Genomic DNA, 21,698 nt, shown 5'->3' on the forward strand with positions numbered 1-21,698 from the left:
GGAGGAAGAACAATTGGAAAAAAAAAAGTAACTAGCAACGTGACACCTCACATTACAGAAAAATGTTAACTTGAGCAAATTACCCATTACAGTTTCAAAATGGTAACAAGTACATTACTAAGTTACCGAAAAAAGTAACAAGTTACCAGTAACGCCGTTACTTGTAATGCGTTACCGCCAACACTGGTTTTATGTCACGTGAGGCATAGAAAAACTGCAATATAATCGCTGCTTCCACATTTTTTGTCATTCCGGCTGTTGAGAAAGGCTGCCTTCAGCATTGTAGTGAATTAAAACGATGAAGCAGCGACTACATCGACGTTTTTCCATGCCTCGCGTGACATCAAACCACTCTTTGACATCACAACCATGGTTCAGCTGTTTAAATTGAAACCAAAACAGCATGACAGGAAAAATACGATTATAAATTATTAAATGGTCATAGGTGAATACCACGTGGTGACTCAAGTGTAGTAACGTCTTCCGCATCACTGTAGAGAAAACATGCTACCAAAATTAGGTGTCTATACTCCTTTAAGATCGTGGGCTGTTGCACAGGGGGGACGCCGGGCTGTCATCCGTTCTGCAACGTGTCGCCGGATCACCGAACCAACAGGAAACATCCAAGATCAACACCGTCAATCTTCCATCATCAACGTGGATTGATCCATCCCACAAATTAAAAAATTAACGGTGCAGTCAACAGGATGATAATTGCAATTTTCTGCAGAGCAGACATGGACATCGGCACTATGAGGCACAAGCTGAGGATGACATCTTGGTGAGAGGTCCTGCAGCCACGGTGGAAATGGAGGCGACATCTTAGTGAAAGGCCCAGCAGCTATGGCTGATTATCGCAACACCTGAGCACCCATTGGAGAGGACAGTCGTGACATCCCGATGAGAGGCTTCTGTGACTCTTAAAAGTGAAGAGGAGGCGACATCCCAGCGAGAGATCGGAGGGCAGATCGGACCAGGAGCAGACCATTGGCGAGCACCCGTGTAAAAAAGTACATAGTGCCCCGAAGAAGTTGTCTAGTCTATTCCGCAATGTGTCACCGGATCATCGGACCATCAGGAAACATTAAGATCAACACCACCGACCTTCGACCACTAACATCAATCAATCCATCCCACAAATTTCGAAATTAACCGGAGTCATACAAATTCATAACAGGCTTTAAATGTGAGTACACTCTTGATCACCACAAATAATGAATTTCAAACAGTACACAGACGATAAAGCACACAGTTGACATGCAAGTTACAAATATTTTTTTAAAGCAGCAAGAGGCGCACATCTCATGCATGTAACTTGCAAGAAAATTAGCTGCAGTGGTTCCATAACTTGCCTAGGAATTGTGGCTGCAAATGAGCACTGCTAAATAAAGCTACAAATTAAAAAGTTTGAATCAAAGCAGCCTGTGCACCCATGATCAGAAGGAGAGACACCATACACCTTCGTGTTTGACTGTCTTCAATCACTTACCAATGATGAAGTGCCCATTTGCAAGATTTGAAATTAGATGCGTACATGCAACTATATTATGCATGTACACATACACTATTAATTGCTCAGTATTCGAAAGGAGGTGCCACATCATCAGGAAAAGTACAAAGAGAGTTTTGCACGTACACTATCGGTGAATCTGGTTTGACACATGAATGCCAGTGTTTAGGTGACAGAAACAGACTTGTAATCAAGGTAGCATGCATACAATTGCGTAAAGGTTGCATTACCTTAAAATAGTCTCCAAAAGACCAGCTGCCCAGCATTTCAAAGAAGGTATGATGCGTCAGATCCTTGCCTACATCATCCAAGTCATTGTGTTTACCACCAACTCTGATGCACTTTTGGTAGTTTGCAGCTCGCTGCAAGTTATAAAACTGGTTGGAAGGCTCTACTGTGCCCAGGAAAACTCCCTTAAACTGGAAAAAAGAAAAGAAAAGAACTTATTGAGGTTAGTGCTGAAATAGGCAATGTGTAGAGGACACAGAAAATAACAGCTTCAATTTTCTTCAAAAATTTAGCACTTGATTTTCAGTCAACTTCGTGAAAATTTGCAGCGAGTATTGAATAAGTACCAGACCCCACCATACAAAACAAAAATATTAAGGCTACACATCATAATCAAAAACACTGAAGAACAGTTACCACAAACAGGTGTAGAAAGGGTGCAACTAAACTTACTGAAGACCCCCTTCCCTTTCCTTCCCTTTCGAAATATAGACTGTGGTGGCATGCAAAGCACAGTTTCAATTCAAACGAAACTCAATGCACCTTCCCTGTAAAAAATTTACGGCTGCATCACTGTTACTATAGTCGGGCACAACTCAAGAATGCAGCGGCGAATAAACCTCAAAGGAGACCCTCCACACAATGGTATTGACTGGTTCTCATGACATAGCAGTTAATCCCCGAAGGGTTGAAATGCGGGCCAGTTGGTTCATAGTAACTTGAAAAAAGCCAGTCACAAAAGACAAGGGACAAGAGAAGGAGCGTTCACACCACAACGACTGGACTGTCAACTGAGATTTTTTAGATAAAAAATAGTCCCAGCAAGGCCAGCAGAGCATGCGCAACAGCCACATCACAACTCACAGAAACACAACTCACAACTCACAACTCACATCGCTGCTTCAGAAGCTCAAGAAAGAACGGACGAAGCGGGCTGATGGTGGAGCAACTGAACGCAAGAAAATTGAGGTCATGCCGTACATGCATAAGGTGAGCCACAGCATCAAAAAAGTTGCGGCCAAGCAGGGAGTTAGTGTGGTGTTTTCTGCCCCTTGCAAGCTTTCGGGTCTGTGCTCATGCATTTCTCGAGGCAGGGAAAGGAACCATGTCTGCACAACGCAGCACGAGAACCGCTTCACGGCGTGTGTCGCTCAGGTCGTGTACAAGTTCCCCCTCACATCTGAAAGAGTATACATAGGCCAAACAGGCCGATGCATTAATGACCGGTTGCGTGAGCACCACTCCTCCCTGGAGTCTGATGACGGTGCCAACTTGCCTCGCCATTGCAATGAATGGGGTGTTATCCACTGTTCAGCAATGTAATGATTCTTGGTAGAGGCAAGGGAAAGCAAAAACTAGAAATCTTTGAAGCATACCATATCAGTATGTCAGGCCAAGATTGCATTAGCACAACCTCGGTGCGCCTACTCGAGAAGGAATTCGCTTTTTTAGGCCGGTCACAATAGATGTGTACCTTGTGTGCCCTATGCGCTGTGAGCTGTGATGCGGCTGTAGTGCATGCTCTGCTGGCCTTGCTGGGACTATGTTTTGTCTAATAAATCTCAGTTGACAGTCCAGTCGTTGTGGTGTGAACACTCCTTCTCTCTTGTCCCTTGTCTTTTGTGACTGTTTTTTTTTTTCCAAGTTAATCCCCGAGCGTGAAATCACAGGTGATCGACTGGTGCCTCTGTGATATGGGATTAAACATGACGTCTTGACAATCAGTCAACACCATTGGCTAGGTTGCCTCCTTTGAGGAGGTATTTGACACATTCTTCCATTTTATCCAACTATATGTGCTTTCTTTTAACCAGCTATTGATCTCAAAAAGCTAATTAAATGCAGCGTCACAGGTATTCTCTTGATAAGCCAATGCTTTCCAAGTACTAATACTAAACCAAATGATTATTTATCAGAGCCAATTTATTATTGTGCCATACAAGCTTTTATAAATTAGGAAGAGAGCTCTGAAAAAAAAATCGTAGGTTGTGCATGAAAACCATTAAAAATAGTGCAAGCAATGGCAGGTTTCTCACTTCAATAAGTTTAGCCTTCTACTTCTCAATCAATTACATTACAAATTCTTGAACATATTGCAGTGCTTTGCTGTAGGTGCAAAGCAATGATTGAAAAGTATCTAAATACAAGACGACAAAGTGCACTATGCTTGGTGCTACCTTCCTGTAAAGAACGATCTACCTGAAATAAAACGTGACCTCTTACAATAGCTGACCAGGCTATTGGCAGCACTGCGAGTTGCATTGTGAAACAAAGAACAGTCAGTAGCCTAGCAACAAAAAGCTAAACGAGAAGCTCTCAGATATGAAGGAGAGGCTTACCTGGTTCATGCCCGCGCTAGTAAAAAGAACAGATCTATCAGCAACTGCTGGAACAACAGAACTGGATGGGACAAACTGATGAGCATGGTCTCTGACGAAATAGTCGACAAAGGCCTGGCGAGCTTCACGAGCGCTCAACTTCTTCGTTGGGCGAGTGCAGAAACCACGCATATTCTTGAACCTCAGCCATGTAAGCTGCGTTCCGCACGCTGTCAGTGCCTTCCCCGTCATTCCGGACGCCAGGGATCGCCTGAAAGTCGGAGAATGTCACGTTGCGGTCTGGTAAGGAACCTAACAATTACACACGTAGCAAGGCACGCAGCAATTGAATATCCTACATGAACAACTTAAATCTGCAAATGTCAGTGCCACACACTAAAGGAAACATGGGACGGGATACAACCTGAAAGTCCACAGATGAAAGAAATGAGTATGGATAAGTTCAAAGTAAACTCATTGTGACAGCAGACCCTAACAGGACGATAACCACAGACGACGCCTCTATTAAACAACACAATTTTTACCTAATTCAATCAAACCATGCATAATAAGGTGTGACCAAACCATCAACATGTAATAATTTTTGTGCACTAAACTGCAGGTTTCTCTCACCTCGATGCGAGGAGAATCCTAACTACGTTTCCATCGTCCGTGTGCAATGTTGCATTTCTATTTCAGGGTTCAGACGGTTCAGACAGCATGTAACGTACCAATGCTTACCTCAAGAGTAGCAATTTCGCGCCAAATTATGGCAAGTTGAGAATAAACGGCTCCCGCACGCTGTGAAACCATGCCACCGCACAAGAAGCCTCCGCCATTTCTGCTACAGTTGTCATGGAAACGAAGATTAACGACGCTGTGAAGTTTTTTTTTTTTTTGTAGTCGCCAAGCGACGGAAACGCGTGTCTGTTTTTCCTTCCTCCAAGTCTCGGTGATTTTATTATTTTTATTTTTGCGTACATTTTTTCTAGTTCGCCTAGTCCGCTTTGCTTTGTAACGAAAGCTTGTTTTGACTGCGTGCAAGAAGCGGCATGTGTACGCATGTGTAAAAATCCTAGCACTTCCTCGCGTTTTGTTGATGGCATCGTCGCATATTCAACATGACCTCTATGTGGATTATGACATGCAGCTGGAATCCAGTGATTCGAAAGAAGAGCAAGCTTCAGAGCAAAACCCCGAAGTTCCGGAGTTTTGCCATAGGGCAAGATGTCAAGACAGAAAGGAGTTAAAGAACTATAGGCACCGAGTTTATTGCATGTTGTTGTTTTTTCTTTAAAATGGTGCTTTGGACATTAGAATACATTGATCATCGCGTGGTATTCGCCTATGATCACTAATTTTTTTTTCTCATGTTGTTTCAGTTTCGGTTTCTTTCGGTTACGTGAGGTACGGAAAAACTCTAATATAAACGCTGGTACGTAGTTTTAACTCACTACTACACTTAAATCACCCTGCTTCAAGAGCTATAATTATAACAAACAACGTATAATCAGTTATATTGCCGTTTTTTGGTTTTCTTTTTTTTTTTGCCTCACGCGAACTATCGCAACCATCGTTCGGCTGATAAAAGCCGAAACCGAAACAGCGTCAAGAAGGCACATATCTAAAAATGAAAATGAAAATTTGTTGTTGGGGAAAGTAAATTGCGCAGTATCTGTCTCATACCTCGGCGGGCACCTGAACCGCGTCGTAAGGGAAAAGATAGAGGAGGGGCTGAGAGAAGAAAGGGAGAAAGGTGCCGTAGTGGAGGGCTCCGGAATAATTTCGACCACCTGGGGATCTTTAACGTGCACTGACATCGCACAGCACACGGGCGCCTTTGCGTTTCGCCTTCATCGTAACGCGGCCGCTGCGATCGGGTTCGAACCCGCGTACTCCGGATCAGTGGCCGAGCGCCCTACCCACTGAGCCACTGCGGCGAGACTTTGTACTTGGCTTGGCTTTTTATTGCTTAAGTGCTAGAGAATTGCCGAAAATAATATTTTAAACTTATATTATTGTACAGAAATGTTCTCACCCGCTTTAGAAACACCACATAACAATTTCAAACATCTTTTATACGCGCTGATGTCTTTCAATTGTACTATTTTTTTTTTTCACTGATCGTCACTGCCATCACTTTCGAATGACATTATTTTTACCTTGTAGCACTGAAGGAGACCAAATGACATTCGGTTAGAATGACATTAAATTTGCCGTGTGGCAGGGGTATAACGCATCGTTTGAAAGGAGAAAACACAAAGCAAGCAAAAATTTGGTGTCTATAGATCTTTAATGAAGTGATGTCATTTCCTTCGGTGAGTGACAATAGTTTTTTTTTTCCCCTCCACAGTGAAACTGATACACAGCGCCGTTATCTGATGCAGGTATGCAGCGATCGAAAAGCACACCTGCATACCTGCACCGAGATTAAAGACCGAAAACCAGCAACGCAGGGTTTTCGCTAAAGGGCGGTGGTGGCTTTCGGTTTGCCGATCTCGGTGCAGACAATTACGGGTTTGCATCATGAGCGGCTCAACCAAGTACCCAGACAACACCAAGCGTCCTGAGGGCGCCTTCAAATGGTCAGAACATATCCTCATACCGAATAAGACATTCGAGTAGCTTTTGAGTGCATCGATGGCTAAATGTCCTCATGAAGATGTCTTCAGTTTATACTCTGCTGGAGGACTCGAATATGAAAATTCCTCAAATGTCCAACAATCGTCCTCTGGCAGGACGATATGGCGCAATTGATCGAAATGAGATCAAACCAGCTTTATCTCTCGTACTATGCTCTCATTACTTAAAAAATGCCGGATTATTAAAAGTATGTATGTGCATTAGTGATATAATGAAAGAAATTATTAATAATTGCGACCTCAAAAAAATGTTATTCCTTGAAGAGATGCCTTAAAATATTTTGCTTTTAAACCTGGTATTATGTATCAGACGCTTCAGATGGGGTTGGTCTGTTTAGGTTTTCGGGCCACTCGTCTTTTCCATTAAAGCAGCAGAATTAAACTCCAGAGAGCTCGAGAGCTATAGCTCTCTGCGGTCCTGGGCAGGGCAAACCTGCGCTGTACCTCTTTTTGCTTATTCTGATTCGCTTCTGTTACATTAACTTTGAATTGCAGTCCTATGCAAACAAAGCTCTTGATACAAATCCTGAAGTAGTACTTAAAACGTCCCCAAACATTATTTTCATGTCACATCCTGAGAAAGCGCAATGGACGGACAAATGGATCCCAGTTGGACTGCTTGAGGACCAGGTAGGGCCAACCTGAGGACGTCTGAACATCCTGATGTGGGCAGCCTGTGGTCATACTCAGGACGTCTTTGCGTTAATTGTCTGGGTAATGGTACCGTCAGTACCGTTTTCAAACCCGCTACGAGACAAAAGTTACCATAATACGAAAGCTCTGTGCGCAGTTTCAGCGAAAACGAGCCAGCGGTTGAGGCGGGAAAATATTTAAGTCTTCTGGACAAAGACGCACAATACTGCATACTATACGTCTTACGCATCATTACAAAGATGAAAAAGAAACAGGCAACCAAAAATTTTGTGTCTATACTCCTTGAACTTTTAATTCTTTTAGCTGAAAAGTTGCATTACCGAAGAACAGTGACAAATAATCTGTGAAACATGCAGTGCTTGAAATGAACCCCTGTTGTTACTACTAAACTAAGCTACCATTAATTGTTTCCTTTCTATTTATCTCTATCTTCCTCAGTGCTGCCAGGTAAACTAAATTTCTAAAATCAATTTCGCTTTTCTGACCGCATTTCGAAATTATTCCAGAGTGAAGGCTTGGCTTATGGAGGTTTAACGTCACAAAGCGACTCAGGCTATGAGAGACGCCGTAGTGAAGGTCTCCGGAAATTTCGACCACCTGGGGTTCTTTAACGTGCACTGACATTGCACAGTACACGGGCCTCTAGACTTTCGCCTCCATCGAAATTCGACCGCCGCGGCCGGGATCGAACCCGCGTCTTTCAGGCCAGCAGCCGAGCGCCATAACCACTCAGCCACCGCGGCGGCTTATTCCAGAGTGAAGTTTTCTATATATCCTGAGAACGTTCCGATTCCGAAGCGCGTTTTCGGACGTGGTTCGTTTTCTCATGCGTGTTCAAATTCTGCTTCGAACGTTCGGACCTCAATCGGACGTCCATCGGATATTCTTGTCCATCGGTATTGTGTCCATCGGTATTGGCCATGTGGGCAGTTTTTTTTTTTTCCTCCGTGATTACTGGAGACGACTAGGGGAGCACTATAGGACGCTGGGTGGAGGTTCCGTTTTTTATATCTACACAACTGCATAATGCAGCCGACTGAATTAACATGGCTGTGAAATCTGTGCTGCAGGGGCGCTGCTGTAGAAAGGGGTGCTATTGTTGTTGATAGTCTCTAGTCGTACTGGCCATACCCTCTAGCGCATGTGATAGCTTGTAAACAGAATATGCTTGAGCGCTGTAATAACGCGACAGCGTTAAGGGATCCGTGTCGCAGAAAAGCAGGCCTCGTCGTCGTTGGCTGTCAGTGCAAAATCCCCAGAGAAGCAACCTAGGTGGCAGGTGGGCCGCCTAAGGGCACTTGACCTTGTGTCATCACAACTTGCTCACCGGATTGTGAACAAACTGCCCACCGTGGGAGGTGGGCAGTTAACCGCTGCACCACTGTGCCAGGAGTGTCATGAGAGCTCCCAGGGATCTATTAATGCAAAGTATAGAATGACTAATTCCGTACATAAGGACATTGTCCCATTAACGCTATCACGTCATAACTTTAAGGCGAAGCTTATGTGTCCCCTCCAATTTTTCGGGGGTAATTTTCTGTGGCAGCCACGCAAGCCTGGAAGCTTACGGCTCGCGCTCGCAACTTCTGGAGTCCAGGAAGTCGCCTCAGAGTGCATGTACACCAAAAAAGAATAAACATCCGATCGTTGGGTTGGATTTGTTTCTGCTTATACTGTTCATTGTATTAACAGAGGAATGGTTTGAAATTTCACTGATAAACGTTGAGGTCAATTGAACAGAGCTAGATGGGTTCTCATAGCAGAATAAACTCTTGAGACCGTTTTAAGTATGTTGGCATTCGTACAGCGCCAAAACGCTCAAAGCAAATATGCGCAGCCAGTAGTTCATGACTCAAATCCTATCAAAGTCCGGCTCGGGGCGATGGCAAAATGTTCAACACAACAACCTAGGGACGTCCGCAGGAGGAAAATTGATTTTTAGAATTGGTCCGATATATGATGTCTAATGGACTTCTAAATGATGCATGCGTCTGGGCGTCCTCATCTTTCCGGACGTCCAGCGGCTATTTCATGCCCATCGGATTTTCCAAAGTCTCTTCCTGTCTCGCTTCTCGGTGGATATCTCAAACACACCGTGAGGGAAATATGGGCGCGGTATATAGGAGGGCTGTGGAAAAATTAGACCTCCTAGCTTTCTCAAACGTGCACTGACATCGCACAGCACACGGACGTCAGAAGGTATTGGCCGGGCTCCCTTGTGAGTACCGCTCCGTCGCTAGGCGACGGCCACGTTTCGTTGGAGGCGAAACTCAAAAAGCGCCCGCGTGCTGTGCCGTGTCAGTGCACGTTAAAACCCCAGGAGCCCAGGTGTTCTTGTCCGCAGCCTTCCACTATAGCGCCTCTTTAATTCTCTTGTCCTTCTTTCACTCACTCCACGTGAAAATTTAGCACGTGGTGCACAGGCTGTTTCACATATAGGGAGATATACTGGTAGCGCGAGGCCAGCACGCGCTTCGCGAAGCGCTGCCAGCGCTGTCGCCGACGGCCGGAATGGATCGGCAGCAAAGGCGCATAAGCAATAAGCATGGCCAGCTGCTCTTAACGCGCATGCGCCTGGTGCCCCCTTTCTCACCGGCTCTGCCGGCTCTCAGCAGGAGTGCTCCACTCGCTCCCAGTTTCCAAGTGCGAAACAGCCTGTACATTGGCGCTTCGCTGTTGGTATTGCCTGCGGCACAACTGTGCATCTTCAAAATGCGTGACACGTTCAAAATCAGTTCGTTGGTGTTACGCTATACCCTGGCGAACTTCACCACGCCCGCATTCGCTAGTAGAACGGCGTTAATTCATCCCCGTTAATTTGGAAACTGCCGTTGCGGTCCTGTCCAACGCCCATGTAAATCTAACCGTCGGACGCTCGTTAATGCGCACTCTGGCGGGCTCGCACCGGTTAATTCGGATGACCTTGCGAGCGGGGGCCGTGTCGAAGCATGACCGCCACAACAAGCAATCATCCGAATATGCCTGATGAAGCTGAACTGCCTGTCGCCCGCGGCACCCTTGATGGGCCCCTGACGTACGCGCAACGGCAGGCGTGACGAAGATCGAAAAGAACCCGTCGATAACCCGACAAACAAACAAAAAAAGAGTCCGGCCGCATAGTTTCGTTTTCTGAGCTTCGCTGCCAGCCGATGCCAGTTGCCGACCGCGCATCAGCCTGCGAACTGGGCTTAGCTGCGTCCTGCTTCAGACGCTGACCGACGCGTCGATGGTCTTTTCTTTTTCCGTTCAAAAGGCGTCTTTTCAGAATGCGTTTGTTTCGCTTAAATGTGCGCGTTTCTTCCGCTCTGAGGGCGCCGAAACTGGTCGCGTGTTACGTGCAAGGTCGTTGTGTGAGCGGTGAAGTAGACGCTTGTGTGCAGGCTCCACCGCTACCTCGCCACACCATGAAGGCGGCCGCGGAAGCCGCTATGTACCGTTTTTGGGGCTGTTATGTTTCGACACTCCCAACAGAGTGCGCGCAGCCGAGCATTTCGCCCAACGAAAAATCGCCGTCGCCGTTCACTTTTCAACTCGAAAGCAGACGACCATTGCCCAGCTTGTCACCCAACAAATTTGCTACAATGCGAACCAGGAGCAACATCGTGACGCGGGTCTCCGTTTGGAGCACACGAAAGCTAGCGCCATTCGGGAACACAGCGACGTCACAAGGACATGCAGAGTGTACAAACCTCCACACTTACCGTGCTTTAAATAGGCAGCCTTCATTAGTGCTTATACAGACCCCCTGAAAAGTGTAGCCGTAGGCGCTGGTGGGGAGTTGTTGATCAGCGAAGCTATACTTAAATAAATATTAAGACGGTAGTCATGCATCGTGTAATAATTAACAGGTTTGCATATACGGTTGTGACATTATTGAATTGAAAACCGCGACAACTGCTGAAGTCAAAGAAGTTAGTGTTGTTCTTGCTTCAGGTGTTACATGCCAATATTTCTATTTCTAGCGTGTGTAAGTTTTCATTGGGATCTACCGGGTATTTCACTTAAATGTTCTGCAATATTTAGAAATAATTTTTTTTGAGTTAGAAGAGCGATTCTTTCGTCATATGATTGTCAGTGGTGTAGCGCATCAGAATACGGCTTAGACTCAGAATACAGTTAAGCTCAGCCTTATATAAGGGTATGACGCCATGTATTTTGTGGTTGAATGTCCATATTTAGCCCCGCCGCGGTGGCTCAGTGGTTAGGGCGCTCGACTACTGATCCGGAGTTCCCGGGCTCGAACCCGACCGCGGCGGCTGCGTTTTTATGGAGGAAAAACGCTAAGGCGCCCGTGTGCTGTGCGATGTCAGTGCACGTTAAAGATCCCCAAGTGGTCGAAATTATTCCGGAGCCCTCCACTACGGCACCTCTTCCTTCCTTTCTGCTTTCACTCCCTCCTTTAACCCTTCCCTTACGGCGCGGTTCAGGTGTCCAACGATATATGAGACAGATACTGCGCCATTTCCTTTCCCCCCCAAAAAAACCAACTATTGAATGTCCATATATGCAGAATTGCTCATTCTCTGCTTAATATTCATAAATGGCGGCGAGTCCTCGTGCCACAACCAGCGCAGTGGCGCAGCGGTTAAATGGTGCGCCACTGCACCAGCAGGTGGCTGCTCCTATCACAGCCACCCGTAGGGATTATGCGACCCAAGTTGTTCAGGGGTACACTGACGGTACCCTCTTGAAAACCTGGCGTAGTGAAGCTTTCGCTTCAAGAGGAAGGAAAGAATTGTGCCGGCCGCGGCATCTGCTACCGGATACTGAAGCACCTGAGCTGCAGTCAGCGGAAACGAAGGGGCATCGAGTAGGCGGGGAGATGAAAGAAAAGTGCGAAATGATAGGGAGAAAGGACAGAGTTGGGGACATAGTAAATGGCGCTAATATCATTGAGGTAGCGGTACGTGAGCACGATGTCCGCCCGCGATGTCTCACCACTGCACATGCTTGTCACTGCGGGCGGGCGTCCCCTTGTGCCAGCGTCCACGCGAACTGTCCGAGGCGGCAGCTCTTCTTTGCCCTCTCTGATGCGAAGGCGCAGAGCTGCCTAAGGCGAGGGCACAGGAGAGAAATATGTACAAACCGCGCGCGCAGCGTGTCCTGTCACAAAAAAAATAAATCTCGCGTGCGGTACACTGCGCAGAACAGCCGGTGTGGGGGCCGTAAGTATAATACTCATATCAATTTTTAGAGTTTCGAAAACGCAGTTACCCTCTGCGCTGTGGTCGAACAAATTTTGGCTACATCGCGCCGAAATGCATGCGTTTCGAAAAGTTTGCATGCAAAGCAACTCCTCCAGTGCACGAAACTCGTCGAAATAGCCTAAATTTGTTGGGCCACAGCGCCGCGGGTAACAGCATTTTCGAAATTCTAAAAACTGATATGGATATTACTTACGCTGGGCTACACGGCTCTCAATTAATAAATAGACTAACAGTAATATAGTTGAAAAGGTTAAGAATTAAATATTAGTTAACCAGCTAGTTAACAGTCACCTTTATTCTGATGCCACGTGACTTCGTATGACGTCATGCTCATTTGATGTCATCGCTGATTATACTAATTGATTTGGAGTTACCTAGTCAGTGTTAATTAATTGTGTTAATTAACATTGATTAATCATGTGATGCCATCGTCTTCGTCGCGTGAACCTTCGGCTCGTGACGTCACATGGTGCTGTTTCTTGGGGACACTTTTTGTGCGGACATGACCTTGAGAATGAGCCATATCTAATGCTTTCGCATTAATAAAACGAAAGGTAGCGCGGACGGATACCATGAGTTGCTAAGTGTTATACACGCCAGGGATGATTAACAAATTCCCGCTTTGTTAGAAAAAAATTATTTAACATATGTTCATTCCAAGTTTACCGGATACATTGACTTTCACAGGTAGACATGACGCTAAGCATGTAATACCCCTGTCACACGGGACTTCTTCTCGGCCTTTGCCGTAAAGTTGTCTTATTGCACTAAAGGAGGAAAACCGAAAAGGAGCACCGACGCTGCTACACGGCAAATCCTAAGGAGCTAGAACGCGGCCTCCGTGAATGCCAAAAGTCACCGCTGTGTGTGAAGCGGCGCTAGTAACATTATGAAATTAAAGCAGACGGTAGCACTTCAGCTAAGAGTGCATTCGTTTATGTTGGAAAAAGTAGCTATCACGATAATAAACGAGCGTTCTGATGGTGAGAAACGGATATTTTGAAACAAAGTTTCTTTTTTTTTTTTCATCGTTCTCGGTCCGACCACGGTAGGCGCACTTTTCCGTTGGGCTCCTCGTTGTGTTCGAGAAGCGTGCTTTGTTGCTTGTGTCTTTGTGCACACAAGCATACTCAAAACACGCACACAACAAAGAGCAAACGAAGAAAAACAGCAAAGCGAGATGCGCAAGCACGTGTGTGTCGATGCGGCTGCTGAAAAGCGTTCAAGTCCTTTCTTAGCAGTGTGGATGTCTTTAGTCATAGCCTCCTCTACGGTTAAGTGCACTGTAACGCAAAATTAACCATTGAATAAGATAAATTAGATATTTTTTACGGTTTCAAAACTAAAAATTGCGTCAATTTTTTATTCTTTGAGCTCGCTAGCTGGCGCTGCCGTCTGGGTTGCTCCTTTAAGCAACTTTAAGGCCGCTGACGGCCGCCTTTATTGCTACGGAACTTTATCGCAAAGGTCTCGACGCTTTGCCGTGTAGATGCGCGTCACGCGCCTTTGGGGCAAAGGACCTTAATTTCTAAAGCCTTACAAGTGCCCGTGTGACAGGGGTATAAGGCGAGCCAGTTGAAGAGGTATATGCCATAAGAATCCTTGAGTAACTAACAGGAATTGCTCATGTAAACATACGGATAGCATACGTATTGACAGAAGAGGGAAGCGGCAATGATTTGACGCAGAAAAAAAAAAGACCTTAGCGCCAGTTTGGCCCAAAACCAAGTACAAGGTGGTCGTTGTTAAGAGAAACGAACGGGGAATGAGTCGGAGCAACTCCTCTTTCCCCAAGAAAAAGAGCTCCTCCGACAAGAGATTAATAGCTCCCTTCGAAGACGGCCAAGTATTGGCCACACAGCGCGGCGTCGAATGCCACCAGCGACCGCAGCGCATCGACTGCGCCATTAACTAAAAAGACCCGCGACAATTAACAGGGCATAACAGGCAACAATAGCAAGCTCTTGAGTCATTTTAGGCTTTCCGTCATGAAAGCGGTCAAATGAGTTTCCCAAGTGGCAAGTCCACCACGCAGCCTGCGACGATGTTGACATCAGGTGCTATTGCGCTTGCATGCCTGAAAAAGGCCACTGACGAAGCATAGAAGGCGGTAGGCTGCTTTTATTGAGGTCCAAGATTAACAGAGGCCGCGGGATCCAAAAAGGACCCAAAGAGTACCGCTTCAGGATTCGAGCAGGAGACGCGTCCCCCAGCACGATACGCAAAATACCCTTCAAAGCTAACAGCGAGGACGCGAGGGACAAATTTTGGAAGGCAAAGCTTCCCCTGTCCCGTGGTTTTCTCTATTAAAAACAGTTTCTTCACACTACGTCTGCCACAAGAGCCGGGCTCACCGGTGCCCCCCCCCCCCCCCGTCACATAAAGAAGCATGTGCTAAGTACGCTACCGACACACGCACACATGCGATCTTAGTCAGTGTGAAAGCGGCGTACTTTCTGCATGCGGGGAGTTGAGAGAGGCGTCGTGTACCTTTTACACCTTCTCGATTACACATAGCTTGGTTTTGCTGCTTAAACGATTAGTTGGCGCAAATTTTCCCAAACAGGGGGTCACTCTTGACTCACGTTGGTACGGAAGAAGGGAGAAACTAGGAAGATAAATTAGCGCTATTTTTGTAAAGACATTCGCGGAACTAAAACCAAAAGCTTTTCCGCCACGTGAAACGACAGGCGGTCATCCAGAACGCCAAGAAGCGTTCGGTACCATTCGGAGTGCGGTCGCCACGTACACGAGCCGGTGACGTCCGTCCTCCGGCCATCACGCCTGCTGCTTTTGCGTTGTTTCGCGTTCCCAAAAAGAAAAACAAGTATTTTTTTTTTACCTCATTTCTTTTCTTTATTTTTTTACTGAGAAGCCCTCGTGCTGCGCCTGTCCCCTGACGTTTTTCTTGTTTACTGAAGCGGAGTGCACCCCGCTCCTTGCTGCGCCACCGCATCCAGGCCTTCCGTGGCAGCGTCCATCGCCTTCCACCAGGCCCCGTATAAATGCCGTGCCGTGAGCCGAAGCGCAGTTTACGCAACGCGGCATCCAAGTCGGTGAGTGGCCCATCTCGCTCCGCACCCGCGGCAGCCTTCAGGGTGCTTCTCGTTCACGCCACTGAAAGGGCGTTCAAGCAGTGAAAGTGATGGCGTACCGACGCGGGTTTCACAGATTTGCTTCAGTTTTTTCCACAAGGAGTTTCGGTAGACCAGTCGACTGCGGCTGTCAGAGTGATTGTTAACGAAACACTACATAGTGCACCTTCAGCAGTGCACGTCCCAGGTTCTGTCTATTTCGTCGAGGGCTCGCCTCGTCTTCGAACGAGCGCCCACATACAGATCGGCCAAAGCGAAATATACTTCTTCATATAATGCGCAAAAATTTGCTCGAAGACGCGACCGCGAGTACTATGCGGTTTTGTTTCTTTGTCGTTAATACCCCTTAGTGGAAACACGTGGCAAAAAACAAAAAGAAAGAAAATACTGGACCTGATAAGCTCGAGCGAATCTGATGCACAAGAGCCGACGGATAGCTGACGTTTTTCAGAAGCGCTAGCGATCCGACGGCCACCTCGGGGGCTACAGTGGCGTCCCCTGAGCGATGTCGTTAACCTGACGCGATACCAAAGCAGAGCAAATTTTATACTTTAATTTTTCTCTACGGCTATCAACCACTGATATCAGAAAATCGAGGCGCTGAGTATTTCGATTCAAGTGTGTACTGCTGTGGTTGCAGAGGCCGTGCGCAGCGTTCCACAGCTGCACGTGATCTATGAAGTACGCCTCAGTGGACGTCTCCGGGATAATTTCGACCACGTGGGGTTGTTTAACGTGCACTGACACCGCGCAGAACATTTTTTCTCATTTCGCCTCTCGCAGACAGAGATCGATACCGCGACTTTGGGCCACAGGAGATACCGTATACTGGGCAGCAAAAGAATTAAACAGTGGTTGATTTTCTTTCTTTTTTTTCTTTTCAAAGGAAGGAGTGAGCGTCAGCACTCACTCCTTCAGTGCCAGTGTCAGTCTGTGAGTGATCGAGCGTCAGAGAGTGTACTAGATGGGTTTCAATTCCTCTGCTGCAAGGCGCAGCTGAGGAGATGATCAGCATATCAGATTTCATTGATCATAATTTCTTGCGTACTTTTTCGCAATATCCTTTTCACATTCATTTTTATAATTCAGTCACTGATAACGATTACTCTGCCGCTAGTAGCGCAAGCGTAAAGTAATACTTTATGACTGCATTACTTTCGCAGCTACGGGGACATTTCCCACCATGGACGTGTTTCCAATCAATATTTAGAATACTATTCTTCTTTATTTTCTCCTCAAACTGCACGTTCTGGGAAGATTAATCATCTTTTCCAGCTAGCAATTTTTATTTTGCGCGCAACACAGCCTCTCTTTTCATCGCACTCCGGCTCCAAGAACTCTTTCTCTCTTAACTTTTTGTTCGCACTTTTGAATTTTAAATTTTTCGTGATTCGGTTAGCATGCAGCTGGAATCGAACTTAGCGCAACGAAAAGACATGCAGAGCGAACACACCTGGCGGCAAGGTCGCCGTACACGGCAGAGAAATGGCTGGACCCTTATTTGAACGTTTGATTAGCGTGCCTTTATTTTGTTTCGTGATGTGGTCACCCGCATGGCGCTGCCATACAAGCAAAGTGATCGGCACCACAGGTGGTCTAAAGAGCGCAGAGTTAATATGTAACGCGTGAGGTTAAATGCGCATGAGTGGAGCATTTAGAAGTGTTTTCTGCTGCGGCGAGTTACACCTGAAAGAGACCATTTGTCAAGAAGAGTAATGAATTGAGATTGGCAGGAAAGGGTCCAAAACTGCACGTGTACTATGGACCTGTGACCCAGCACTTAATGAGAGGGCGCTGAGGAAGATTAGCGACCGCGAGTTTCACAAGGAGCGTTGTTGGTGGGAACCGCATGCATGCCAGCCTCGGCCGAAAAAAAGGTCGAAGGGCGCCGCCATGTTGGACACTGGGCTGTGGGAGGCAGCTGCGAACGCCAGCTCGTAGAACAGGAACGAGTTGAGGTATGAAGCTCCCCCTGGCGCTTTCGCTACACCCCCTCCTCCCCTCCACGAAAACAGTTACTTCGAGAGTTATGAAAAGGTCTACAAGGTGCAAGGTATGTGACACCGTTGACACGGCGTAGGCGAATCAGGTCTGTGTTGGGTTTATTAGCAAGACCATGGCTCCAGTTTGGCGCCTTTTTGGTGGTACCTAAAAAAAAACACCTCTTTAGGCAAGAACAAGAATTTCACAACAGCTGGTCCCAGACCAGGTGTTTGCAAACTGTGTCAGCCGCATATCGATGGGTCGGGCTTCTCTGCGTAGGCAGGCGCAGTCTTACCGAAGCGCACTAATAAATATTGTAATCTAACTGTGGATCGATATAGCACAGCTCTGTACAGTTGCGGGTCCATTGTATGAGTGTAACAGAAAAACATAGCAGCCTCAATTTTTTTTTATGACATGAAAACATCTCACCAGTGCAAGGCCTGCTATAATCTCATGAAAACACAGCTGTTGGTCTTGGCGTACAGAGAAGCAATATATACACTGAAGAACTGGCACTCTGAAGTTTGCTTTTGATGGTCAGCAAGTAATCACTGTGTTTAGCTAACAGAACACCGTTGGTCGAGCAGCTCAGTTGCATCGCGTACACAACGAATGAGCACCTACAAAATTAATTTCCAATGTCGCTTGGTGATCAACTCTTCTGACACATATGAGGCATGTTTCTTGAGTAACGTATAAGCCTAAGTGAATGTGGTATGTTTGAGCTAGGTGAAAAAAGTTACTCGTGCATATGCTGCAATGTTGTCGTGTTTACGTTCGTAGAAGATCCACCTTACCCTATGTGCGTTCAGGTGAGGTGGAAACCGGTTATGCATTGTTGCGGCACATTATCGTAAAAGTTGTATGCATACCGCTGCAGGCGTGTGCCCTTGGTGACGCAGTCACCTTTCAGAAGAAATTTATTATTAAAAAAAACGAGAAAAATGAGCACTGTCTGGGTCGTAGGTGATACAGCGTTGGCCAATGCAGCTGTCAGCAACCTAAATGCCTATTCTGTCCTATGCTATGCTGTCCATCAGAATATTTATTACAGTTTCATCGGTTCACTCATCGTTACGTAATGCAAAACATTTCCTTTGGCAATCGCTGGCATACTCCTTAAGGGACAATGAAGACAAATTGAAGTTTCCCTGTATCAACAGATTATACCGCGTACTAATGACAAAGAGACTGATTTCGCTGAAAACTAAGCTTTGATAAGCTATAAAAGGTAAAAAAATGAAGTCCAGCTTTCTTGGACATCACTCTTAATTGTGAGGCAGCAGGGGAATATTCTCATGGTCATACTAATGGGAAAGGTCAAACTTCTCAATGCTTAGCAAAATTTTGCTCTTAAAGTTCGTCCTACGTTCGCATCAAGTAGTCAAGACAGCTATAGAAAACCAATGGGGTGCATTTTTGACAACAAATTGCAGAAAACTGCAAGCGTCCCGAGTAGTGATCTACGGATATATTGATTTTTATGGTGCAGCCTTACGATATGCGAAAAAAAATTGTGTTCATAAATAGCTTTCCTTTGAAAAAAAAAAAGTTATCTTCCAAAATTTCTGGGTATGTGAAATTTAGGCATCGCCGCCACCCGCCGCTTTCACAATCAACCTGTGGTGCATCGACAGCTTTAAGTTTGGATCCCTGCCATTCACTTCCAGACAGTGCTCACGGAGTCTTTTTCGGCCTTGGTGTCACAAGTTTAAACGAAACGAGGGAAAAAAATGCTCCATTATTAGATCGAATTGTCTGGGCAACAATTGTCTTTTGTTGCCAAAGAAGCATCTAAATAGTCATAAAGAAACAAACCTTACTGAGAACAAAAAATGTACTGCACTGCCTCAGTGTCCCTTGAAGATAAAACGTTGCATTGGCACAATGGAAGTGCCACGGCGTCGGGTGGTCGCATGTGCGCAGCCTGCAACCGTCCCCGGAGAGCGGCTGCACGGGTGCCAGCGTCGTCAATGCAGCCGAGCAGTTCACACGGGAGGGGCCCTAGCTGGGCCGCCCTGTTGCTGCTGCTGCTGGCCTGCGTCCACGAGAGCGAGCAGGGCAAGTGGCTCAAGCTGGCGGGCGCCGCGGCATTGCTGGGTGGCGGCAGGGGCATCATCCCCATCCCCATACCCATCCACTACGGCCGCGACGACCACCACCACCACCACCACCACCCCCACCACTACCACCACCACCACCACCCGTAAGCAGCGCAATCACTCGCCTGCGTGTCAGCACACGCGGAAGTGCACGCGCCTGTGTGCACATATGGGTGCCTCACTTATTAATGCTCGGTGTGGACGGTTGCCGCGCCGTCTGTGCATCTCCTCTGGCGTCTCGTCCGCGTCGATGAAAACAAATGACATGTGCTATGAAGGCAAAACAGTGCGGGCAGCGAAAATGAAACAAGTGGAGCATGAAGCTGTGTTCGAGAGGTTGAAAATCGGCGGTGGCCAGTGGCCGCAATGTGTTCACGTATACGCATGGGCACACTGAGCTGCAAGTTGCGGTAGGTGTCCCGGAGGACCTGTTTCTGGGAATAATTGGGTAGCCAGGTATATATACTGCACACCTCTGGAGGGAGGTACCGCTATTTAGCGAAGTGGCGATGTTTAACCGGCTCTTTTCGCAGGCTCCACTGTTTCCGCCTTATATAAAAATACTTCCCCGTAGTTGTAGACCGACATTCATCACTGTACGGTCTGTAAAACCCAGATGTAGGAAGGGTACGAGCGCGCGCTGCGATCAGAGAAGGCGGCTGCGATTAGCCCGCACGCTGGTAAAAGAGGCGACAGTGAAGAGGTTTGTAGTGATTAACTTTCATAGGAACATTTGGGAAGGGATACACACGCACGGCTACTTGCTTGTTATCAGGGGTGGTATAATAAAGCGGTTCCCCGATTCCATGCCTTTTTTTTTTTAACTTCCCGCCATTCACCATCCGATGAAGTGATGCCACGTTCCACGTTGGCTCTTGGTTATTGGCTGAAGCCTAGGGCGTGGCATCGCTTCACCCATTGCCGAAGGCCGGGAATTTAAAAAAAATGGAATCGATTTGGGAAGGAATCTTCCTATTATACCTAAATCATTCGTAGCGAGCGTCATTTCCTTTACTTGTTCGCTTTTAGCTGAATGAGCGCTTTCCTTGCTTCTTTCGTTTATCTTTTTGTACAACTGATTTTTCCTTGACCGAGTCATGTATGTGCGTTTCGCTTCCATATGCCACACAGAACGTACCACCACCATCATGGGCACGGGCACTACGGCGGTCACGGTGGATACGGCGGATGGTGGTGACACCCTCCTCCAAGCGACGAGCTACCCCCATTAGGATGTGACTTCGTGCAACCAACGCGTGGTGGCCTCTTGTCATCTTGCCAGAGTTTCACGCATGCCTTTGCAAAAGCGTACATTCGTGATGTAATGTATCTATTGAATTTAAACCGTGTAGGAGGTTGCAGCCTTACATACTGAGCCGGCCCAAGAGAGCATGAAAAACGAAAAACCGACAGAGCCTATTCGCGTCAGCTTGGCTTTCTATACTCTAGCGCATCAGTCGTTCTGTTCAGGGCGAAGAGAACAATAAGCAGCAGGAAGGCTTCGGTACTATACGTTGTCTGTGAAACGCGAATTAAAGGTAGTTCGGCTTCCGTGCATTAAGGCCTGAAAAGTGCATGGAGCTCTCACGCGACGCAGCCTCGCATTCTTTCCCACGAAAATGTCCCTACAACTCCACGGCGGCAATAAAACGGGGGAATGAAGAGAACCTACCGAACGTTTTCTGACTGCCCCGCTCTTCACGTCTGTTGCTCAAACTCTCCATACATCGCAAAAGACGTGCTTGCGTCTGCATGTGAGCTCTGTAACAGTGGCTCTTTCACTGAGGCGCATATGTGTGTGTGGCGCTTGAACAGAAGCCCATATACGTATAGATGTGCTTACGTCCAAGCGCCACACACATATGGCACTTGAGCATTGCCTGTTTCGATGTCCTTCCTGCACACTCCGGCAGCGCATCCGTCGGCGTCGCATGGGAAAATATGACGCCATTCATC

At 46.8% G+C, this 21,698-nt stretch overlaps 2 protein-coding genes across 3 annotated transcripts in view; one reads left to right on the forward strand and one right to left on the reverse strand.

Annotated features, from left to right (window-relative positions):
• The window catches only part of LOC144113439 (alanine--tRNA ligase, cytoplasmic-like), a 48,037-nt gene extending 43,129 nt beyond the window's left edge, over positions 1-4,908 (reverse strand). Inside the window, exons 1-3 of one of the 2 annotated variants that reach the window (XM_077646514.1) lie at positions 4,798-4,908; positions 4,078-4,327; positions 1,741-1,929 (exon numbers count right to left, since the gene is read on the reverse strand). In XM_077646514.1, the coding sequence (XP_077502640.1) occupies positions 1,741-1,929; positions 4,078-4,308 (420 nt within the window). In that variant the 5' untranslated portion in view covers positions 4,309-4,327; positions 4,798-4,908. Of the gene's footprint in view, positions 1-1,740; positions 1,930-4,077; positions 4,328-4,787 lie in introns of both variants that reach the window. The other variant, XM_077646515.1, reaches the window with a different exon arrangement.
• A 14,648-nt stretch (positions 4,909-19,556) lies between these two features.
• On the forward strand, positions 19,557-21,142 carry LOC144113094 (uncharacterized). Its single transcript, XM_077646016.1, has 2 exons — positions 19,557-19,846; positions 20,874-21,142. Exons 1-2 carry the CDS (start codon positions 19,557-19,559, stop codon positions 20,938-20,940), a joined length of 357 nt encoding a protein of 118 aa, XP_077502142.1. The 3' UTR covers positions 20,941-21,142.
• Positions 21,143-21,698: the final 556 nt, after the last annotated feature.

Source organism: Amblyomma americanum, chromosome 1, assembly GCF_052857255.1.
Source record: "Amblyomma americanum isolate KBUSLIRL-KWMA chromosome 1, ASM5285725v1, whole genome shotgun sequence".
Lineage (NCBI taxonomy): Eukaryota > Metazoa > Arthropoda > Arachnida > Ixodida > Ixodidae > Amblyomma > Amblyomma americanum.

What these genes read in the sequence shown, in the direction of transcription:
- LOC144113094 (XM_077646016.1), top strand. Translation starts at nt 19,557, where the DNA reads ATGTGCGCAGCCTGCAACCGTCCCCGGAGAGCGGCTGCACGGGTGCCA. An exon ending in TACCACCACCACCACCACCC is followed by an intron (nt 19,847 to 20,873) that starts GTAAGCAGCGCA and finishes TATGCCACACAG; the next exon opens with AACGTACCACCACCATCATG.